Source organism: Drepanopeziza brunnea (genome assembly GCF_022702325.1).
Source record: "Drepanopeziza brunnea f. sp. 'multigermtubi' strain 214-2 chromosome Unknown ctg2, whole genome shotgun sequence".
NCBI classification, from domain to species: Eukaryota; Fungi; Ascomycota; class Leotiomycetes; order Helotiales; family Drepanopezizaceae; genus Drepanopeziza; species Drepanopeziza brunnea.
Window position 1 is genome coordinate 3,233,947 of NW_027094065.1, and position 22,486 is coordinate 3,256,432.

The 22,486-nt window shown below is 51.4% G+C and overlaps 9 protein-coding genes across 9 annotated transcripts; 5 read left to right on the plus strand and 4 right to left on the minus strand.

Moving 5' to 3' along the window:
- Nucleotides 1-853: 853 nt before the first annotated feature.
- On the minus strand, nucleotides 854-1,286 carry L3040_002011 (uncharacterized protein; the record flags this gene model as incomplete). Its single annotated transcript, XM_007289425.1, has 4 exons — nucleotides 854-908; nucleotides 964-1,146; nucleotides 1,212-1,231; nucleotides 1,284-1,286. 4 exons carry the CDS (start codon nucleotides 1,284-1,286, stop codon nucleotides 854-856), a joined length of 261 nt encoding a protein of 86 aa, XP_007289487.1.
- A 268-nt stretch (nucleotides 1,287-1,554) lies between these two features.
- Nucleotides 1,555-2,763, plus strand: L3040_002012 (mitochondrial 54S ribosomal protein mL44; the record flags this gene model as incomplete). Its single annotated transcript, XM_007289424.2, has 1 exon — nucleotides 1,555-2,763. One exon carries the CDS (start codon nucleotides 1,555-1,557, stop codon nucleotides 2,761-2,763), a length of 1,209 nt encoding a protein of 402 aa, XP_007289486.2.
- A 560-nt stretch (nucleotides 2,764-3,323) lies between these two features.
- L3040_002013 (uncharacterized protein) lies at nucleotides 3,324-5,080 on the minus strand (the record flags this gene model as incomplete). Its single annotated transcript, XM_007289423.1, has 4 exons — nucleotides 3,324-3,495; nucleotides 3,550-3,867; nucleotides 4,018-4,517; nucleotides 4,571-5,080. 4 exons carry the CDS (start codon nucleotides 5,078-5,080, stop codon nucleotides 3,324-3,326), a joined length of 1,500 nt encoding a protein of 499 aa, XP_007289485.1.
- Nucleotides 5,081-5,678: 598 nt separating this feature from the next.
- Nucleotides 5,679-7,212, plus strand: L3040_002014 (mitochondrial 37S ribosomal protein uS4m; the record flags this gene model as incomplete). The annotated part of the gene is made up of 3 exons (XM_007289422.2): nucleotides 5,679-5,714; nucleotides 5,787-6,227; nucleotides 6,286-7,212. 3 exons carry the CDS (start codon nucleotides 5,679-5,681, stop codon nucleotides 7,210-7,212), a joined length of 1,404 nt encoding a protein of 467 aa, XP_007289484.1.
- Nucleotides 7,213-7,900: 688 nt separating this feature from the next.
- Nucleotides 7,901-9,987, minus strand: L3040_002015 (uncharacterized protein; the record flags this gene model as incomplete). The annotated part of the gene is made up of 4 exons (XM_007289421.2): nucleotides 7,901-8,027; nucleotides 8,086-9,748; nucleotides 9,801-9,855; nucleotides 9,907-9,987. The coding sequence occupies 4 exons, from the start codon at nucleotides 9,985-9,987 to the stop codon at nucleotides 7,901-7,903; spliced, it is 1,926 nt and encodes a 641-aa protein (XP_007289483.2).
- A 515-nt stretch (nucleotides 9,988-10,502) lies between these two features.
- Nucleotides 10,503-11,444, minus strand: L3040_002016 (uncharacterized protein; the record flags this gene model as incomplete). The annotated part of the gene is made up of 2 exons (XM_007289420.2): nucleotides 10,503-11,188; nucleotides 11,237-11,444. 2 exons carry the CDS (start codon nucleotides 11,442-11,444, stop codon nucleotides 10,503-10,505), a joined length of 894 nt encoding a protein of 297 aa, XP_007289482.1.
- Nucleotides 11,445-11,623: 179 nt separating this feature from the next.
- On the plus strand, nucleotides 11,624-14,532 carry L3040_002017 (uncharacterized protein; the record flags this gene model as incomplete). The annotated part of the gene is made up of 2 exons (XM_007289419.2): nucleotides 11,624-11,744; nucleotides 11,795-14,532. The coding sequence occupies 2 exons, from the start codon at nucleotides 11,624-11,626 to the stop codon at nucleotides 14,530-14,532; spliced, it is 2,859 nt and encodes a 952-aa protein (XP_007289481.2).
- A 476-nt stretch (nucleotides 14,533-15,008) lies between these two features.
- L3040_002018 (uncharacterized protein) lies at nucleotides 15,009-15,866 on the plus strand (the record flags this gene model as incomplete). Its single annotated transcript, XM_007289418.2, has 3 exons — nucleotides 15,009-15,571; nucleotides 15,624-15,728; nucleotides 15,788-15,866. 3 exons carry the CDS (start codon nucleotides 15,009-15,011, stop codon nucleotides 15,864-15,866), a joined length of 747 nt encoding a protein of 248 aa, XP_007289480.1.
- A 4,230-nt stretch (nucleotides 15,867-20,096) lies between these two features.
- On the plus strand, nucleotides 20,097-22,242 carry L3040_002019 (uncharacterized protein; the record flags this gene model as incomplete). Its single annotated transcript, XM_066156979.1, has 3 exons — nucleotides 20,097-21,735; nucleotides 21,786-21,905; nucleotides 21,998-22,242. The coding sequence occupies 3 exons, from the start codon at nucleotides 20,097-20,099 to the stop codon at nucleotides 22,240-22,242; spliced, it is 2,004 nt and encodes a 667-aa protein (XP_066012979.1).
- Between the last annotated feature and the right edge of the window lie 244 nt (nucleotides 22,243-22,486).

The window sequence follows — 22,486 nt, forward strand, 5'->3', positions numbered from 1 at the left end:
GTGGTGCATGTACTTTTCGATGACTTTGTGTGCTGTGGAAGCTTCCCTCGATTTTTTTTGCTTTCCAACGAGACCACTGGCATGCATTGTGGAGTACTTGTAAGAGGGCTACCTACCTATCCAGACCTTACATCCTCCTTGTCCCTGGCGGTCACTGTGTGGTCTCTTGTCAGCAGTACTTTTTAATTGCCTATCGCTTTACTACCCAATCCCACTATGATATCCGTCTGTCTGTCTCTTCGAAGTCGATAGGTAACAAATGTTTTGTGACTCGCTTATCTTATTGGGTACTTGTTGTATCCTAGGTAGGTATCTTTTTTTTTAAACCCCCCCTCCCCCTCCGATTATCGAATGGAAGAACGTGGGTGGGTACCTACCCCATTGGCATTGCATGTTAGTAAGCGAGGCGCTTGTGATGGAATCTGGATTTGTTCATGATAGATGATGGTAAGGTCTATGAGATGGGCTATGAGAGGGGGAGGGGGGAGGGGGATGTTAGGCAGAGAAGTAGCACGAAATCCTGCCATGCAAGTAGTAGAGCCGCACTGAGAAGGAAAACATATGGAATACTGATTGTTTTCTTAACAAATCGGAGGCACTTGCCTATGATCATACGACTTCCGAATGCCGCACATGAGACTAACGCCTTTCCATAGCTGGTCGCTCATCGGGCATCCAATCAAGATGGCGGACCCTAGAGAGGGCCACTCCTCCTTGGTCAGAGAGGCCTTCAGCCAGATCACAGTCATAGACCAGCGATTGAAAGATTCGACAGTTGCAGTGTAGCCCAGTCAATCCATGACTCCATACATAATATGTACAAGCGCCCATCCATCCATTCGCTCCACTCCATCTATGCCTTGCCCTCCTTCACATCCTTCTCATGCTGCTTGATTTGTTTGCTCCAGCTGCCAACCCATTAGCACCACGAATCTCAAGTCAAACAGTCCCAGAGTAACGTACTAGCGACTGGGGAAGAACCGTCCTTCCTCTGGGAACCTCGTCCGGTACTCTCTCTCCGCGCTGAGCTTCCACATCATTGCCGTCAGGCCAACGATTACTACGCCAAATACTGCCGTGTTTGCTTTCCAGTTCGAGGGTTGCGAGTACCAGCCACCAGCCGGTGACCAGACGTGCTTGGGGTATCTGATGCTGTATTAGAATCGGAGGTATAACATCGAGGAGCGCTTCCGCGCTCGCGATTGACTCACGGAATCTTGCCGCCGCCGCCCTAAAAACTGTCAGTACAAATCTCATGCGAGTCCCAGAGCTTGCGAACATACCATCGTGATCAATTGCGTATCGTTGCGGGTTGGAGTCGGGCGTCGATGTTCAGGGACGTTGAAGCGCACGGATTAACTTGTCTCGCCAAGCCAACTCACGTGGCCTGTACCAAAATTCAATGACCCGTTCGAGCTCTGCGAGAAATTTTGGGCAGGGGGACTAGGCACTTCAGGATAGACAACAGCACGCTACAACGGCCGCATCCGCATCTCACCCACGAAAATTCCCCCCTTTGGACCCTCAGGGACTGGCAGAGGAGGCAAAGGACAGATGAAGAGAATCAGAGTGGACCGGTTGGGTGGACAATGGCTCTCGCCGCGCACACGAACATGCTGTCTACGGTCTCCGCCCTCAAAAACACGCTACGTAGCTAGCACCCAGCAGGCGCGGTCACAGTCTTCGTCTAGCTCCCCTACAAGCCTTGCCTACGAAGATGCAGATGGGAACACCGAAGAGTGGGAGCTCGAGGAGCCGAGCGCGAGACACCCGTCGAGCCCCTATCCCTCACCACTTCCCGAGGCGGCGTTGAACTCTGCAAAGCTGGCTGCTCTGCACGCCCGCCTCTCGCTACCCAAGAAACTACCGCTGCAGACCATGGCTCGTACGCTGGTCGACCCGTCGGCGGACCAGAATCCGGACTTCAATAATGAGACGTTGAGTCAGCTTGGGGGCTCCATCATATCCCTCCACGTCGCCGAGTATCTCCTATGCAAATACCCGCGCCTGCCTATGTCGGTGCTCTTTGCGGCAGCATACGCATACCAAGGTCCTAAAACGCTCCAGATGATAGGAAGGGAATGGGGAGTGGAGGCTGCAGCGGCGCCGGGCTCAGAGGTCGACCCAGGGTTCTTGCAGTTCGAGAGGATGCAGTCTGGGGCCCCCGTGAACAAGGCACAGGGGGGAAGTCTGCGGCCGGACAAGGACTGGCCCAATCGGCGGGGGATGAGTAGTAGGTTGGTCTACGACGACGAGTTTGGAGATACGATCCACAAGAAGGAGAACGTGGCGTCGCCGTTGCCGGCCGAGACGGCGTACTCGAATTTTGTAAAGGCGCTCGTGGGCAGCATACACCTGCACGCAGGACGAGAAGCGGCCAAGACGTTCGTCAAGAACCACATGCTGAGCCGGCACTTGGAGGTTGCGTCTCTGTTTCAGTTCAAAGAGCCGGTGAGGGAGCTTTCGCGGTTATGTGCGAGGGAGGGCTTCGAATATCCCGTGGCTCGGATACTAAGCGAGACGGGGCGACGGAGTAGGACGCCTGTGTTTGTGGTGGGCATCTTCAGCGGGAACGACCAGCTTGGGGAGGGCGCTGGTCCGAATCTCCCAGAGGCGAGGATCAGGGCAAGTGTGAATGCTCTGAAGGCGTGGTATTTATACAGCCCAGGCAACAACGCGCGTTTGCCGAGCGACACGGAGGATCCCAAGGCCAAGAAGGGTTGGGAGCCGGTGCACATTGACTTGGGAGAGATTATCCACTAGTCAATCGGTTTGGAGAAAGATGGAATGATGGATCTAGGCATAGCTTGCGGGCTTGTATGATGAGATGGAACGGCTGCTTCAAAACGCCAGCTCCTTGTGTATTATTGGAACTCTCCTTGCGTCAAATGCATCATAAGGAGCGACTACATGTTCATGGTCGGAGTACACGTGCATATAGGTGTAGAATATACGAGCTCGCATAGATTCAGTCGTATACTACCTACCTATCGACATCTGAAAACGCAATCATGCAAAGCGAGCAGACGCAACCAGGTACGGTACATGAAAAGCGATAATCTCGTTTTTATCTTGGTCCTATATTGTCATTTGTTGTGCCTGCTATCGAAAGCTTTGCCGGCCCGCCGAAAACCCCAACCCGCCCCCAGTACATATTACAACTCGTATTGATAACGAGCAATGTTCTCCCGTGAGTCAGAGAGCACATAAAAGTTATTTTCCGGAACGCCATTTGCCAATGCATGCATGTAATGAGGAACCGCTGGTCGTCAGAAGGTCCCAGGTCCATCGAGCTGATCCACACCAAAAAGCTAAATCGGCTGTCATGCTTCAGCAGCAACGCTGGGCTTGGTATCAACCTTCTTAGCTGGCTGCTCCTCTGCACCGTCGTCATTCTCACGGGGACGCTTTCCATTCGTCGATACCTCCTCGGACTTTACCTCTGGCTTGACCTCTGGCTTCTTGTCGCCGCCGTTCTCTTCTGACTTGGGCACCCTGTTTGAAAGTCAATATAAATACAGGGCAAGTGAGAACAAATCAAAGACTTACTTGTTCTCAGACCCCCGGTTTTGGCCTGATCCACGGTCATCTCGGCGTCCGCCACGGCCACCACGACCTCCTCGCCCTCGGTGGTTGTCCTTGAAGCCAGAAGCACGATCGTCCTCACGGCGCTTTTTCCAGTCATCTGGGTCCCGATCACCTCGGTTGCTTCGGTTGCCCCGATTACCTCGGTTGCCCCGATCGCCTCGGCCGCCACGATCACCACCTCGTCCACGACCTCTACCGCGACCTCTGCCGTTATGATATCGTTGCAGTTGAGGTTGAATCTTGCCATCCTTGATCTCCTGCTCCTTCTGCTCCATGTAGCTAGGGATAGTCAGCGAGTGTGTCAGAAAGGAGATGGTGTGGTCCTCGTGAAGTAGTGCTCGAGAACAGGGACTGAACGATCAAGACTGACGAGGTCTCCGATGCCGCTTTGCTGATGTCCTGAAAACATCTGGTGAGATTGTGGCTTACTCTTGCTTGGTTTGGATCTTGAGAATGTGGGTACCCTTCCACAGAGGCTTGGGGTCCAGCTTCATGAACTTTTCGGCAGTCTCCTCATCCTCAAACTCGACGAAAACTGAGCCCTTGAAGAGCTTGTCATCGGTACGGCGAAGACGAACTGATCTGGTTGGCCCATAGGGAGCGAAGAATGCCTCGATGTCAAACTGGGAGCTGGGTTCCTCATCGCCAAAGCCCTTGGCGTAGATGGAACGAGGGATGCTCTTGCTTGCTGGAGTGGTAGGGTCGTATGCAACTTTGCGATTGACTTGCTCACCTCCTTCGGGGCCAGAGACCTCGAGGAAAGAACTTCCTCGGAGAGCAGCAACGACATTAGATTGGGGCTGGAAGCGTTTCATGCGGCCGAACGAGCAGATAGTAGCGATAGGAACGGGCCGGTTGGAAGCTCCATCAGTCAAGCCCCAGAGATATTTGTCAGTGGGGAGGTTAGAGTCACAAAAGTAGAACTCGACCTTTCATAAGTATTAGCAATATGGAGTAAAACGGTGCGACATCGAATGCGTACCTGAGCGCGGATGATCTTGTGGTCCTCGGAAACGGGCAAGAGTTCAGGATTGTATTTACTGTTGTTCTTGCCGGGAATGCTTTGCGCCGAGGTTTTCAAGACGCCGTCATCGTAAGTACGCTGCTTGCGCTCCTTGACTCTCGCCTTGACGTCCTTTCGGTCCTCTTCCTTGATCTCTGCCTTGACAGCGTCCCCATTCTCCTCAATGGGTTCGTCCTTGACCCCAGACTCGGCCTCTTCCTTCACCTCAGTCGAGCCATTGGCATCCTCTACCTTGACCTCAGACGTGGCCTCTTTTTCAACTTCCGTCGAGCCATTGGTCTCCTCCGTAGCTTCTGCCTTGAACTCAGATTTGGCCTCTTCCCTCACTTCAGTCGAGCCATTGGTCTCCTCTGCAGCCTCTGCCTCGAGCTCTGCAACGGCTGCAGTGCCGTTGATCTCTTCCTGCTTGACAGCATGATCGTTCGAGACGGAGGGGGCACCTGCCTCTGGCTCGGTGGGTCCCGACATTTTGATTGCGGGTAGATTTTTTCCCGTAGATCGAAGAAAAGTATGGGGTGGAATGGAGATGAGGAGATGAGTTGTAGAATTCCTGTCGCTCAGAGAATGGAGAGATTGTGTAGGCGCCTGTTAATTTCCGAGCTGCTCCTATTGTTGGCGGTGAATTAGAAATGTGACTTGAAAAGTGACTCGATGCAGTCTGGGACTGAAATGGCGGGGTGGAATAAATAGCTGCTGAAGTCGCAAAGAACAACGGAGAAGGGAATGATGTCGCAAGTAAAAAAACCTACGCTCGATTCCATGCGCCGATAGATACTTCCGTGGATAATGTGCTGGCGCAAATCCAAGATTATGATTGTGGTTTTGGTCGTGGTTGTGATTGTAAATTTTTGAGCAGAACACCTGGGTCTGAAAGATTTCCAAAATCAGCGTCGAAGCGGGGAGCCGGAGCAAAGCTCGTTCGCTTAGTGCGGCCGCATACGCTAAGCTGACATAGGAAAGGTCTGGGTTTCTCGACGATGATTTTGGTGTGAAGTGTGAAAGAAGCAGCAGAATACAAGTAGGTATCCACGCTGCCCTCATCCCCAACCACCAGGATATTTCTAATATGGCACGAAAAAGATTTCACGGCCTCAAGAAGGTGGTATGTACAAGCTTATCAACCCCACCCACCGGGCGCCAATCACTGCTATCCAAAAGCTGAGCTCCTCCGCAGAAAATACGCGCATCATGGTCCAAGTTCAACCTCTACAACCTGAGCCGCTGGAGGCCCATGAACACATCCTACAACACCTTCTACCAGCAGAAATGGCTTGGAAAGTCCATGACCCGCGCATACCACGGTGAGCAGATCCGGGAGAAGCAATGGCAGCGGATGTTCTCGCCCCATCTCAACTCGGTCGTCCCCATGGACCCCAGATATCTGGCAGAAAATGATGGTTCGGAACTGGCTGCTGGGCGAGGCTCTGGCAAGGAAGAACCCTTGGACCCGAAGAATCTGCAGCTTGGAAAGAACTTGATACCGTACATGCACATGACCTATGCGCCCATCGAGAGGCGACTGGATATGGCGGTTTGGAGAGCATTGTTTGCTAGTAGCGCGAGGCAAGCGAGACAATTTGTTGTGCACGGCAAGGTCAAGGTGAATGGCAAGAAGGTGTGTCGGACTATTTGCTTGGGCTATTCTAGTCTGGACTGGATGCTGATATTTGTAGATGCCATATCCCGGATACCTTCTAAACCCAGGAGACCTGTTCCAAGTCGAGCCTGACTCAGTAATGTTCGCCACAGGAGCACCGAAGGATATAACTCAAAGAAGGGAGGGAAGGATACTCCGAAAGTCCTCAGCCCGGGTCAACATCACGATGGAGAAATTTAGAGCACAGCAACTAGAACGAAAGGCCGCAAGCCGTGCCGAAAGAGCAGCCAAAATAGCCGAAGCAGAAGCTGCAGGAGATGTTTCCATTTCCAAGCCCAAACCTAACCGGTCGAATCAGGAGGATAATTTGGTACTTCGCCACCAACGACTAGCTGACACAACCGAACTGCTGAAGCAAGCCGACAGACTCCAGAAAAATCGCCGAAAACCCATAAGCGGCAAGCAGAAGCAGGTGCTGCGAGCCCTCGTCAAGAAAGTTAAGGTGTACCGGGCCAACGTCTTCGGGCTGTCTATCGACAAGCTCGAGCAGCAGCGCCGAGAGATCGCTGCCGAATGGAAAGAAGCCCGCACGCACTCCGCCGAACAAGCCAGACGGGAGCGCAAGCGGGAGCGCGCCCGAGAAAGGAAGAAGAACAACCCCCCACCACCCAAACCAGACGAGCCAGAAGATCCAGACAGACCCGCGAAACCAACCTACGACGAGCGAATCTCGAAGCAGCGGCGGCTGGACGCCGCCGAACGGATAGCGCGCATCGAAGAGCAGTTGCATGACCCGACGAAGCCGTATGCGACACCGTGGCGCCCGCGGCCGTACATGAGCGCGTTTGCGTTCGTGCCAAGGTATCTGGAGGTCAACCACAAGATCTGCTCAGCGGTGTATTTGCGGGATCCGGTGGCGAGGCCGGGTCTCACGGAGGTGCCGAGCCCGTTTAACGCTGAGACGATGCAGTTGGCGTTTACGTGGTACCTGAGGAGAAGGTAGAGGCGTGTAGGATTATGAGTTGTGGGTAGATGATGATCACTGTACTGTATGATGTATTATATCTAGTAGAGGCACAATATGGCATCCTCTCTGCAAAGCATGGCACGAGAGATTAGAATGGTTTTCTTGGCCACAGTTTCGCTCATAATCAGCGGTATTGCGAAAAAAGCGAGCATGTCTGTCAACTTCATGTCAGCTTCATATACTGAAAGTTGATAATGAAGAGACAGATGAAAGCGAAGTACTTCTTCCTGGTCCTCTTTTTTTTGTTTGCTAGTCAGGCATGTATCATAACAGCTCGCTCTGTTTCCAGGTACACAATGTGCAACCTGCCAACAGAACTAACTAACTCTACATCCTAACTGTGCAAGGCGGAAATAGTGTAATGGTACCCCCTGCCTTCCTTGGTAAGTCGTTTGTTAATGAGCCGTGACTACGCCATCCATCCTCTCCATTTACGATGCAGTGTGTAGATATGGGATTCGAGAAAGTGTAATGCGTTTTTCTATTCATCTATTGTATCGAGGTGCAGCGGTATAGAATTCTAAGAGATGGGACTACGGCATCAACGGCCTCGGCCCAGTCATGGGGATATTTTCTTTGTACAAAAACCGACTTACACCAGCCAGCCCTTCCTCCCCCGCGTGTGACCGTTACCTATACTGTATTCGAAGAATCCAAAGACTGTTTACAGCTTGGCCTTCGGCGCCTCGATCGTAGGCATCAAGAGATCTCTGAGATCGCCACAAGCCTCGTTTAGGTAGAAGCTCATTCTTTCGCTACCGAGACCCTTGGATACGACGTTGAATTGGATGCTAGGAGCCCTTTATTAGCTATAATCTCAGAATAAACCAAATTCACACGTGGGCCTACCTGTTCTCATTAATCATATAAGCAATTCCCCACCCATCATCAACAACCTGACTCCATCCATACCCATTAAAGTACTCCGAGCTCAGCTGACTGCTCGAGATGAACCACTTGCTCGAGTAGCTATAGGCCGGGTCCTTGAAGATAGCCGGAAGCTCCTCATTGGGCCCAACGAGTTTCTTAAGGCCGAATAGATGCCTGTCGACGCCCTTGCCATCAGATGCAGCAGTGATGTATTCCACATGTGCCTTGATTGCAGCACGGAACGCAGCGATCGCAGTCTCGTTGTCGACCGAGTGGTCAGTGATGGCTTTGCAGAACGCAACCGACTCGTCAGACACCGAACGGCAGGTTTCAGTTCGGCCTTGCTGGAAGCGGCGGACGGCGGCGGACTCGTATGTCGGCCTGTTCTTACCGTACATCTTGAAGTAAGCGAGTTGGATGACCATTTGCACGTAAGCGTCTGGGGAGCACTTAAACTTCTTGATCATTGCCTTGCCGTAACCTTGGTATGCTTGTACGCGCAGCTCGTGCGCCCCGATAACTTCGGTAAAGTCCTTGGTTGCTCGCTCGATTTCGGACTGGACTTCTTTATTGACGTGGAATTTGACAACCGAGGGCTCGGGAAGGTTGGAGCGGATTGAAGGGTCAGAGAAGTCAAGCTTGTTGTTGAAGATTACTTCGTTTACGTAGTCGTTGATACGTTGAGTTGGGGTTCCGTCCATCATGGAATGCTCGCCCATGAACCCGGCTGTGCCATTGTCATTGACGATGAACTGGAGAGGCTTATCGTACCACCTGTTGCAGCCATCTCCGTGCCAGAATTGGTGTGCTCGCTCCTCGAGGGTGACCGGGCTAGCATCATCTAAGCAGAACATGAATGAAGAGGCCTCGATAGTCTTTAGGGATGCGGCGTTCGAGGGGTGGGCGTTGAGGAGAATTTCGCGAGCATCGGTCCAGACATCACGGTTCTCAGAGGTCAAAGCACCAACAGCTGGCACCTTCTCCGCCTTCTGGTAAACACACTTGAATTGCTGCTCCAATTCAGATGTATTCAGTTGCTTGCCGTCAACCTCATGGTAGACTTTGAAGAACTGGTTTTTGCGGACTACCACAATGTACTTGTGCTCGTCTGCAGAGTACTTGGCTGGGTGATCGGCTGGTTTGGCAGGCACTCGACTACAGTTGAACATCCATTGTAAGCTTTCCATGGAAATTGGGAGCTTTTTCATGTAATCAGGCTCCAGTGTACCATTGTCGACTTGCTTCTTGAATTCCAGGGCCGCAGTGGTGATCGCAGCAGCTCGCTTGGCAGGATCTCTCCGCCGCCTATCGTCTCTGTATGAGTAGAAATAGCTAACATAAGGCACGACTGGATCTCGGTATGACAGGTATGCCGCATCGTTCCACCATTCGTAGATCCAATTCTTGGTCTTAGGGTCTTCCCGTCTGGCAATTAACTTCTCCTGAAGCTTGTTACCAGCCCCACCGGGCTTTATGAATTCCTGGACAGCTTTCGTAGTCGTTGCAAGCTCAGAGTTGGAGAGTAGCGGATGGACAGACTTCAAGTATCGAACTGCTGTTTCCTCGAGAGTCGGTACGGGAAGCTTGGGTAGGGACTCTTCGAACCGCAACATAGGTCCTTTCGAGTGATCCTCCTTATACCCTATGCGTAAGTTCAGCCAGTATTCGGTGTGCGGAGCTAAGCACGAGCATACCTTGTGGGAGGGCAGAGCTGTTGCTCCGCGCATTTGCGGGTGCCATTCCCAAAGTCTGCAGAACAGTTAGCTAGAAAGCCCCTTCACGTCGAGGAGGTTTGCGGACTCGTGAAAGTGATGGTCGTGTCGCGATGAAGCTGCTTCTGAGCAAAGGGGACGTCCGACCCTTGGTAACCGCCTTCAACATTCCCAACGTCGTTTTTGAAGAAAAGCAAAGAGGAGAGAAGAGCAGTGAGAATCCAGAGGAGATGCCAGGAAAGCTCGCAAGCCTCGTGATAATGGGACAGCTGCACGGAGTTTATAAACAGGGGCTCCTGGGGTTGTTTGGTTGGTGGGGGAGGTTCGTTGGCCGGTCTGGAATCCTGGCAGCGCAGCGTAGCGCTGTCCGAAGCCGAGGTTCAATTGCTTGGGTCAGTCCGAGGCATTGTGGAACCAGCGAGCTCAAACGCATGACTTGGTCTGTTTATTTTTCAGATGACAATTCAAGTAACCGTATAATGCTCTATTGCCAACAAGCCGATGGACTCAAGGCTCAATATTTGGTACCATAGAGATGTGATTTCCTGTGGAATCTGATCCACAACTATCGGGAAAGTGAATCTCAGGGTTCGTTTCCCTGCCTCTGAACTCCATGGTATGCCCTAATCGATACGCCCGTAACCCATTCTTGTTCATACATACATGCTTCGTACCCCTCACATTCTACTTTTTCCTTCGACTTTTACGTGTAGGAGGATCTGGCTTGGCTTTTGCAGCCTTCAAAGGCTTTGGAGAAGCCGTCCCATCCTCTTCCTCGGCATCCTCCCCCTCGTCTTCCACGGCTCCCTCGGTCTCCTCACCTCCCTCGTCCTCGTCTGCAGTCTCCGCCGTGGCCGTCGTTTCTTTGCTCTGCCGTCTCGAGCTAGCGGCAGAAGCACCCTTCAGCCTCCCTATAGGCTTATTCGTATTCTTTACTACTCGAATAGCCTTTGGCGGAGGAGACAGCGCGGGAGACGTCCTGGTGCCATCCGTATCCCCGGTGCCCGCTCTGTTCTTCACAGTCACAGTTTCTGCCCTCTTGCGCTTCGTCAATACAGGTGGAGATGATGATCGTCCTAGCTGCGGAGGAGAAGATGGGGCCTCGCTGGCCTTTTCTTGAGCTGCGCTTCTTCGACCTTTCATAAACATAGCTTCCCCATATTCCTTCTCCGGGAGCTTGAAGTCGAGGAATTTGTCTGGGTCATCATACTCGAAGGAGTTCTCGCGGTCGTCGATGACATCCAGGTTGTAGATTGTGCGTAGTTTCTGCCATATTCCTGGGATGCGTGTATGTTGCTCAACTGCAGGATCGTAGCCGTGGTTTCGCAGATGTTCTGATAATGCGATCATGCGAAAATGCTTGTGTATGCCTGCGCTTGGTCAACGCAATCATCGTGGGGGATGCCGAAAGTGCCTACCTGCCGGCTTCCATTTGATAATTCCCTTGAATAGCGACGTCTCCTGCTCATCCGTCCAAGGGTCATTTAGAATGTTGTAGGCAGGCTTAGGTGTATTTGAAGCTGATTTTTCTGTCTGCGGAAGAGCAGTGGCAACTATATCGTCATCACCGGCTGGTGTCGAAGGCGCGCGCGCGCTGCCTTTAGTTTTCTTCCCTCGAGGAGGCATTATAGCGAGTGTTGATTCTGGACACTGGTTGTGATGTTATTCAACCAAGGCTTTATCGTAGCCTCGCAGATGACTTTCAGAACGATATCACGCTAGCAAAGCCTTGGTCCCACGTCATCAGTAAATGTAACAGCGCGTCAAGCAGAAGTCCAGACGCGACATGCGATGCCAATGTCAATATGGACAACGATCACGGCGAGCAAGGGGATGTATTTGCTATTCCAGATCTCTGGTGTCCCTCTAGGCTCATAAGTTACGCACCAGATGACAGTCTGTTATTTTCGGAACTCAAACTCGTTGGTTCGTGAACCATCACGAAAAGGGGGGGTTCACAGCTAACTATCTTCCAGACATTGACGAGAATCTACCAGAAATTGGAGAACAATTACATGAAGGAGATGTCTTCTTCAGCATCCCGGATCTACCTCTGGGGCCTGCCATCGCAGTGGCTGTGAGCCCCATGGCAACGTCCTCGAAAGAGGCTCCTTTAGACTGGGCAGAAAAAGACGAAGATGATGTATGGGTTATTCCAGACGAGATACCAGTCAAAACCGCGAACTATCAGGACTGGGAAGGGTTTGAGAAGCAGAAAGCTGATGAGCACCAAACGCCTTACCTAACAGAAGCTGGACCTTCGATACTGGATACTGTTATTGCTGCAAAAGAAGATTTCCTACGGATCAAGAATACAGACCATGTTGTGGTAGACTCGAGAATATACGCTTCCTCTCTCCTGGCTCTTGGTCTGGGGAGAAGCTCTGTTTTCTACACTTGGGATGATGGAAAGCAGTCCTTTATACCAACTCTGAACCTCATGCGGATATCTGGCTATACGGGCGATTCCTTGGATGGCTTTCTCTTGATATTTATAGATTGTGGGAATATTACGAGGTACCTTCGGAATTTTGTTGAGAAGTCTTATTCTCGAAATAATTCGCCCGGGCGGATTGCCCTGGCGGACGCTGTTTCCACTCTTTTGACAACGATCCAGTCACGCATAAGTGCTTCTGCCGCTGAGCACAAAAGTATACTGCAGTTAAAAGCTCTTTTTCAGCCGGTTCACTCCATTTTGACATGTTTTCGACGCATTGTCGTAAACACCTCGGTCCATAGAAGCGATGAGTCGATGCTGTCGACAGTCTTCGAAGAAATACAGCTTCTTGAACATAGGACAGACTCCTTGAGGGAGATTCTCTTGGAAATCTTGTCTCGGGTGTCTCAGCCCTGGCTCGAATTTGCTGGCGAATGGCTGGGGCTGCAGAGAGAAGCAGGTTTACCTATGACCAAGGACGGGCCGGGAAAGAGTTTTGTAAAAATCGACAACAAGGAATGGGTCGATGACCAAGGTCTTGAGATCCGAGAGCAGGATTATGTTTTGGACTATGACAAAGTCCCTGTCTTTATGGCTCCTGATGATGCTCGCGCTATGTTTGAAATCGGGAAGAGCCTCCGTTTTCTGAGATCTCACCATGCCGACCACCCTCTGGCAAGACCAGATGTTGTTGACTCCGCGAACCCTCCTCTGCTGAAATGGAAGTTCGCTTGGAAAGATATCGTCCAAGTCGAAAGTAAAGCGTTACAATATGAACGAGACCTCATTGACGCCCTCAAACGGTTTTCTGCAGACGCTCCTCCGCAGATATCTCTCGCTATTGAGTCCGACTTCAGACATGACTTCTTTGGTAGACCAGAAGAGGATATGCAGGCTCATATGCTGGCTTCAATAGATGCTTTCGACCGTCCTATCAGTGGCGAAATCCAAGCTGATAGTCTGTCCTCAGGACTAAATACATATCTTGCTTCTAAAGGAGATATGCCGGCAGCCTCTGAATCTGTTTTTGCTCCACCAATATCACTTGCTCCAGTCCTGTCATTCAATCCCATCATTGCAGCCCAAGCACGGATTATCAACGGGACTTGTATGCGAATGTTCTTCAACTCCCACAAACTTCGAGAGCATTTATCCATTCAGCGGGATTTTCATCTACTTGGAAATGGTGTCTTCTTAAGTAGGCTATCTCATGCCCTCTTCGACCCTGAATTGGAAAGTGCTGAGAGGCACCGAGGAGTTGCACGTTCAGGGGGTGTCATGGGCCTTCGGCTTGGTGGTAGAGACTCGTGGCCTCCTGCAAGCTCCGAACTTCGCTTAGCCCTGATGGGAGTGCTCACCGACAGCTATGTTTCTAGCCAGCCGCTCAACAAATCCCGTGCTGGGACATATCTCGGTCAGAGCATCATTCCAGGCGACTTGAGCTTCGCAGTCCGTGATATGTCACCCGAGGACATTGAGAAATGCATGAACGCGGATTCAGTCGAGGCTTTGGACTTCCTTCGCTTGTCCTACAAACCACCGCAACCGCTCGGGGCCATAATGACACCCATAATTCTCTTTAAATACGACCAGCTTTTCAAGGTCCTCCTCCGCATCATCCGAATGCTCTTTGTAGTATCCACACTTTACCGTGACACCACCACTCGTACCACGGACTGGCAAGGAACCGAGAATCTCGCCCAGAGATTCCGAATTGAAGCCCATCACTTCATCACCAGCGTAAGCAGCTATTTCTTCGACACCGGCATCAACGCAACATGGCGAATCTTCGAACGCAAGCTTGACGAAATCGAAGAGCGCATCAAAGGTGACGGTGACTACATCACGCTTGGGCAAAACGAGGGCTTAGATAAGCTGAGAGACTATCATGAAAAAGTGCTCGATAGGATCATGTTTGCGCTTCTGCTGCGAAAACGTCAGCAGCCAGTGATGAAACTGTTGGAAGAAATATTTACGCTTATTTTGCAGTTCTCAAAGCATTCTCGTGAGCGTGCTTTGGGTGTAAGGAAAGAGGGAGCGAACCACGACTTGGAAGAGATGTATGCGCGGTTTAGGAAGAAAGTGGTGGTGTTCATCAACGTCTGTAGGGGCTTGAGTGAGAAGAAGGGGTATGGAGAGAGAAAGATGGGTGATATGAGAGGGGCGGAAGGGGAGGGGTTGTTTGATGGAGGGGAGCTGGCCGAGGAGAACACGATTGTGCGGCTCTTGTTGAAGCTGGAGATGTCAAATTATCATGGGAAGGCTGTGGGTGTGTAGACAGTAGGTTTTGTTGTACGGAGTAGACTCTTCTCTTATGGGAAGATTCAAGTATGCTGGACTAGACAGGGGAAAGATACCGGGACATCAATCTATGAATCTGACCAACTTCCGCGCAAGTCTGGTATTATTCAAACAGAAATGAAATTATGGTAGCGTCCTTCGCAAGGGAGGTCTTATAGAATCACGTGGCTACATTTGTATCTAGTAGTAATAATTTGAACTCCAAAGCAGTAATGAAAAATAAGAGTTTTCCAATCGACTTCAATACCTAGATGGCATTGTGGTTAAATCAAAATCAAAATCAATGAATATTATGGTTATTGAATTTGCGACTAGACATCTCTATTACCTCTACCTCAAGTCTGAGTGGTCAAGTACTAGCTCGCCAAGACATTCAATTCGAAGCTCTCCACTGCGTCACCACATCCTCCATCATTCGCAACATTCATCCGCGCCCATTGACCTCGACCACTATGCGCAGGACATTCCGACAGCTCGCGGCTGTTAAGCCCTCCCGCTACCTTGAAGCTGGCGCCCCGACAGGCCTCGCAGGCCTCTTCACGCATCCTGCACCGCGCTCAACGCTCATCTACCTCTACACCAGCACCCTCGACAAGCTCCAGGCCTTCCCGGAATCCTCGCTGTACCGCCAATCGACCGAGGCTGTGACCAAACACCGCCTCGCAATCGTTTCCTCTGTCGAGCCTGAGGGCTACAGAGCGTGGGCGGACAAGGCAAAGCAGACGATTGCCGCACACCCTGAGGTGTTCAATACGCCCGGGGGAAAGGTGGCGCACGATGAAGGCAGGCATGTAAAGGAGGTTATCGGTGGCAGTACCTTCGTGACGAGTAAGCTGGAGGAGGAGCGTGATGAGAGGATTGTGGAATGGGATGCGGAGAAGGATGAGGGGCCCCAGTTGGAGGGGAGCCGGACGAGGGCTGAGAGGAAGGTGCAGCAAAGTTGGGGGATGGAGAGGCCGGGGAGCGATACCAAGACTGTGCATTGGGAGCCCGAGCCGGCTCTGACTGCTGATCAGTGAGTCCTGGGACACCTGGTGCGAGGGAGGTGGGTTGCTAACAGGTTGCAGGATCGCGGAGATTGAGAACAGGATCGGAGCTGGGTTGATTGAGGAGGTTATCCAGGTTGCGGAGGGAGAGCTGAAGTTGGTGGATGTCTTGGCTAAGTCGAAAGTGTATGTCCCGAGTCCGGGCCATCACCTTGAAGCATGAGAATTTGGCTAACAGCTTGCAGTTGGGAAGATCTTGAGGAGAAGCCGGTCGAGGGACAGTGGACATACTTTAAGAGAGAAGGCGCTTCTCCTGATTCGTAGACACAAAATCAGGCTCGACCCCGAGAAGCAGCACGGATGTACAATATTGCAGACTTGTGAATAGAATGCGAGTATCTTTGGACCACAGCTTCAACTTGTGTCTGGCTTTGGCCTTTATTGATTTACGAGGCTACACATCTGACTTTCTGCAGGGCCGAGGTCTCGAGGCTCCATTATGCCTCGAAACCTCAAAATCCATATATACAAGCTGGTGAGATGCAACTAACACCTGGTCTCACTTTCTATGGAAGCCGGCATGAATCCAGGAAGGAGGCCATCTCCAATTCTCGATGCTCGTTCGGTCTTTCTTCATTTGATCAACGAAGAGATTGTGGTTTGGACCCTGAACTCGAAAGCACATTCGCTAGGTACTCTCGCCTAACATCTCCGAAACTACTTTTACTTGACTGGAAGCCTTTTAACACTGCACGACCTATCCTGCCATTGTGCCGCCAGCACACGCACCCGCTACGGATTCTCACTCGGCCATGGGCGGCGATGCTCACGCTGCCGCCCCTTCGCGTATTGAAACAGAGCGCTTGATACTCCGCCTGGCTGGGGCTCACAGACATGAATGCCTAAAGGAAGGTCCTTCCTTCGCGACGAAGAACTGAGCAGACCGGCCTGTCCCCCTGAGACGTGCCTTGATTGAACGCAGCCTGTTTATTTTCGAGAGGTCGCTCCTTGCTCGCTTGGAGAGGTGGCGGCGGTGTTGCTGGTGCTGGTGCTGGTGAGCGGCCCCCTCGCCTGCTTAGACCGTCTTCCCATGGAGGATGGCGCAATGAACGAATCCTGCTCTGAGACAGTGGGAAGTCATGTAAGGCAAGTGGTAGTACCTATGGCTATGGATACATCGTCATGTTTGCATTCATCCCAGTACGAATCTGATCGGATCTACCCTCGCCGTTCGTTTATTCCCTTTTTTTTTTTTTTTGTCACGAGCGAATTCATTACGCAGCATCCGGGCATTACTCTGCCTGCGGTCGTCTAAGTGAAGCCTGAACGAAGCGCAGTTTCCGCCCATGCCCGATATCTATTTATACGACTTGTCTACTCTATCTGCGTCAGAGAGGTTGATTACTCTCTGCTTCGGCTGATGGCGATCATACTCCGCACCGCTGGAACCGACTTCGTTCTGGGTCTCTTGGCCGGTCGACAAATATAGATCAGTACCTGGGGGATGTCCGTTTCGAAGCCGGGTCGAAAATCTCTGGAGTGCAGGAAACTTGGATGGGACGGATGTTCCTGTCGCATCCATATCACAACCTTTGATCCGTGCGAGTAGGCAATTTACTACGTCCCAGGCGTAAGTATTACCCCCTGAGGGTAGAGTAACCAGGGGGTTTGTAGTGGTAACTGAACTTTTGAGGCACCCTCAAGGGGTAATAATTACGCCTGTCGCGTGATAGTAGTACATGAAGATTCAAGACGTCTTGACTACCGTACCTACAGTCTATTTATTCATCCAGCGATCGCATAAATCGCTTCCGCAGATCAGGGGCTGCGACGACAGAGACGAGGAAGACAGACATGGTACGCAGCACGCGGCGTTGATTGAGGGGGGAGAGCTTGCCTACCGATGAGAGAATTCCGGATGGCCTATTCGGCAAGTATTCTTACGGAGTACTGATAGAAATAGAACTAACTGGAGGGGGCGGTGAAAAGCGAAGGTTTTGCGGCAGGGAAGACGTGCAGGTGAAGTACATATATGTAGCCGTGGTATTTTTTTTTTTTTTTTTTTTTTTTTTTTTTTCCCGTGACTGATTGATTGCTCAGCTTGCTTGCTTGCTTGCCTTGCCTTGGAGGTGGGGATTACGGAAGTACGGAGCGTGGAGGCCAAAGATTTCCTACTTCCCTTACGTATGCCTCGACATTCAGTGGATCATGATTGCGCATGCCTCCACAACCTTACCTTGAATGCCGCTCTACGGTATGCCAGCCGATGCGTCGCTTGTGCGCGTACTCGGCTCTTTCTAGAAGTCTGAATGAACCACGGGAAGAGGAGTGGAGTCATCCTGGCGGTAATCTCTCCATTTATTATGTAAGATCTCAGCTCTCTTGTTGGTTGCCTTTCCCCTGTCAAACTCAACCTTCTTCTTCCGTGGCTCAGAGAGACTTCTGGAAACCCCGAGTCAGGTAAGATGGAAGAGCCGGGCCGTACGGGAGGACATAACGCTATTCGCAAAGTCGGTTTGTTGCAAGATCGCGAGAGGACGTATTACTAGATGTCAGAAAGCAGCGGATTAAGTGCAGAGTTACCGGTACTGATCAGCTATTCTCGTCATCGGCGGTACCCAAGACACCTGCCTCTTTCTTCCTTTCTTTCTTGCTATAATAGCCTTTTCTACTGTATGTAGTAAGCAGAACAAGAACAAGCAGTCGCTAGCTTTTCTAGCATATCCCGTCGAAATACGATAGCTGATAACTTATCAGCTTTGCTCGTTTATGTGCACTCATTGGCTTACCGGTACTTTGCATTGGCTCAGTTAAGCCGACGACAGTTAAGGCAAATGGGGCTGCTAGGTTTTCTCGCAACACAATTGTTCGAGCTGTATAACATTCCACTCTAAAAAGCGGCGTTTCCGTTTTAAGGTGTTGCGGCACGCCACATCGTGATCCACCAAGTTCGAGGCAGGAGGCATGGGAAATCTTTGGCCGACTACTGAGGGTACGGAACGACGGAACGTGCCCTGGAAGCTCTGGGCACATTTCGCCATCGAGGTACTACGTGGCCGGCGGCTTGTCTCGACGCCAAGTAGGGATTTCCCAGATGTACCCTCTTTCTAATTATAGACTGGAGAAGGTGGAGTCTAATCATGCTGTCCATGTGGCGCGCCGGGAAGATAAAAAAAAAACCCCCCCCACCTGCGAAATCTTCATGCCGTGGTGGTCCTCTGCGCCTCCCAGCCACTTTCTTTGCCGAGCCAGAGACGGTGTGCTCTATGAGGTATATACCGGAGTACTTGCAGGAGGAGGTATCTGAGCGTCTGCATCTCCACCGGGCATTCTTGCAGCTTCGAAATAGTCGTCGGGGAGAGACAGCTTGGGTTTGGACCAAGTCTTGTACTGCTACTACTACTTCGACTACAGTCTTTTATTTCCGTAGAAAAAATCCTTGGCTGTGTAACATGAACAGCTCTGTAGGCCTCCCACTCAATCAAGACTCCCTTCCGTACTCGGATTTTTTTTTCCTTTTCCTGGACGATAGAGAAGAGGGCCCGGACTTCTCGGGGGATGGATGGAGCGAACGAGACCAGCAGGATTTGGTAAGGACTGGATGAAGGGAACAAGAACGGCACTGGAAGGCATCGTTCTGCTGGCCAAGACCACGGAGTAGTCTCCTCTCACCGTTGACTCTTGAGGCTTCTAAGTACAGAAAATGGAGATGTTCTCGTGGGGATCTAGTTGTTATGCCAAGTCCCGAATGGTTTCAGTAAAAAAGTCAAAAATCTCATGTTTACTCCGTACGGGCGGAACGAGGGCTCGTCTAGCTGGCACTCTTAAGCGAGCGAGCAGTTAAACTTACCAGATGCTAAATTAAACCTCACACAGCGACTACTCTACTCATTTTATACACAACTGGGAAGGCTTTCCTATCAAACCAAAACATCAATCAGATCCACTGTCCCGTTGCCCTTCTCTCATCCTTCCAAAAACCGAATGATCTCAAATGGGTTGCTTGTGACCTTGGGCTCTTGCCGCGAGCTGGTCGGAAACTTGAAAGGCTGGGAGAAAGCTATGACACAGCATGACCTTTTGAATGATGCAACTAGCTTCCGTTGAAGAAGCTTGTCTCCTCTATTGAGCTATAGCCTACTGCTCCTAGCCAATCCCGCGACAACGTTGCTGATACAGTTAAGTACAACCTTGTAAGTAGTTGTAATCATCTGAGGATCCACTCCCGGTTGTCTCGGGCACTAGTTCAGCTCCACCTCCCATCAGACCCCTCAATATAGAAAAGTTTTTTGTCGAAGTGTTGCAGGGTGTTGTGTGTTGCTGTCGGTACAAAAGTCTCGTGAGGGTGGCGTTGAGAAGATGAGGGTCCTGACTTACTTCATAGCCTGCCCTCTCTTAGTTTGTTCCAGCTGCTGACCTCGTCCCTGTTCTAGACCATCTGTTGTTCCAGGATCACTCATAAACATTCTGTTTATTATCTTGAAACTTCATGTCCATCTTGAACATTCCCGTATCTGGTCTATCGTTCCTCGTTCCGAAGGATAACCATATATCATGGACGCATCATCACCGCTGTTTGATCTCCGAGAACTTGGTCCCCCAAGTCATTACGAAGAGCCCGTTGAACCACCGGACGGCGCTCTGTTAATGGAAATGATCTATCAGTATTTCAACGAGCAACCGCCTAAATCCCCAACATTACATCCAACTCCCGTCGAGTCGGAATTTTCTTCGATCAAAAAATGGGCAGCCTCGCTCGAAGACTTCGAGGCCTCCCCGGCTGATCTGGAGTTTCCGGACTTGGACGAACTTGATGGATCATGGCCGGACTCGATCCCATCTCCATTGGGATCATCGTCCAGCGAGTACTCGAACTCCACTGTTTCCGGTCGCCCTGAGACTCCACCGTTGACTATGGCTGTCCATGTTAGTCCGCTGAGGGTACAGCAAGACGCGCTCGGGCTTGAGTTGTCGAAACGGACTCTTTCCTCTGTACCGGCCAATCTTAATCTTAATCGTTCAAACCGGAAGAGTGTAAGAGCTGTCAGATGCCCTTCACGGTCCGAGGTCCCGTGTCGCAGAGACAGTCCGATATTACCGCACCTAAAACCACTGACACCGATGGAAATGACTGCGAGGGAACTCGCTAAGATGGATGTCCCAACCACTCATGCTACCATAACAGAGCTGATTACCTTCCCGGAGCTTATGCCATCACCACCAGACTCACCGTCTAGTTGCGATTCTGTGTTTACGCCTCAGCTTGGAGTCTCTTCTATGCACGCCCACGCACAAGCATCCCAGTCTGTGCCGCCTGCAGTTCTCTCGGAATTAGAATCGTGCACTCCGGAGGAGAGACAAGCTGCCCATGTCGGGAGTCTGATGAGAGCAAAGGATGCGCCGAAGGAGACTTCCAGCCGGTATTCAACTCCTGTTACCAGGCCGAATACGGAGTATGTCCGCCGGGCCAGATCGCAGACGTCTCCGACGGCAGACAGGTTTTCGAAAGCGTTACCGCCTCCCCCAGCGATGATCCATCGTCGACTCGAGTCCATCAGTCGGAAGAGAGCTAGCCGACAATCGATCCACGGCCAGCTTCCGAGTCAAGAACAGAGCGAGGCAGAAATGGAAAGGGCCTTGTTGAGGATCAAGAGGCAGTGGGAGATCGAGCAGGGGGTCACTTCTCCCCCGCTCAAGAAAGAGCCGAACTTGATTTCTGGATTCAATCCTCGGCCAGAGAGCAGGCATGTTTGCTTCCAGGTCCAGGAGGAGTCGGAAGCAGAAAGGGCTCCAGAGCCGGTCAAACGGGCCCCCGTTGCAGCCGTGGTCGCCCATCCGGAAGTCCCCTCCCCGGTACCAAGAAAGTCGGAAATCCAAACTCCGAATGTCGTTGCTCAGCTTGAGAAGCAGGCCCGACGGACCTCTCAAATTCGCAGACAGTCCAAATTCAAAATCCTGTCCCCCCTGAAGAAGAAATTGGATGTCGCACAGCCAGTCAATTCGGTGCTAGAATCTACCCCCAGCCAAGGATTGCGGCTCACCCAAGGCTTCTTCTCTGGACCACTTGGGATGCACATCAAGATGACAAGGCGGGTAAAGGCTTTTTCGAAAGTCGAGTGGATCGTTGAGGGTGAAAATGGCGCGACGTTGCTCAAGTGTTTCGGACAGTCCAAGTCGACAAGCCGGCAGACTGGTGAGTTCGTCTACTTCCACGACCGGAAGTTGTCGATTGACAGGTATCAGAATTTCGGGATGCCGATGATGGTCAGATATGCCAGTTCCGAAAGAAGAGTGGTAATACCATGGTTGCTCAAACGCCCGACGGCATAATGTTATTCACTATCAAGAGCGGCTCGATTTATTGTAAGACCTCCACCCCCCCCGTTCTCTCTCGCTCCGCACACCACTCCACTGTCACCAGAGACAGAAGGAGCCCTTACTGATTTTACGTACAGCAAGTCCCAATTTCACAATAAATCACGGCAGTGATCTCAGTGCAGGGCAATGGATAGCCAAGGGCGGCGATGACATGGAGAGTTTGCGGGCGACCTGGCGCGGCTTCCAAGTCGGCCGCATCTCGCTCGAGTCCAAGCTGAAGAAGCACACCTACGTCTTGGAAGTGGCCCCGGACGTGGACTACTGTATCATGGCGGCGCTGACGATCGTCTTTGACGACTTGCGGATGGATAGGGGCTGTTGAGGAGAGAGAGAGAGAGAGAGAGAGAGAGAGAGAGAGAGAGATCTCGGGAAGGCAAAGGGAAAAACAAGTAAAGAAAGCTGCGGGCCTCCCTTTTTTTTTTAACTTTTAATCCGCGCCGGACGATACCCTGGAATGAATGGTAGAATGGATGGAGTCACACGGTTACACACACGGGTGGTGGGTACGGGGATATTTCGCGTTGCCTTCTATATCTCTCTGGAGAGCTGGAGAGCTGGGGTGCAAG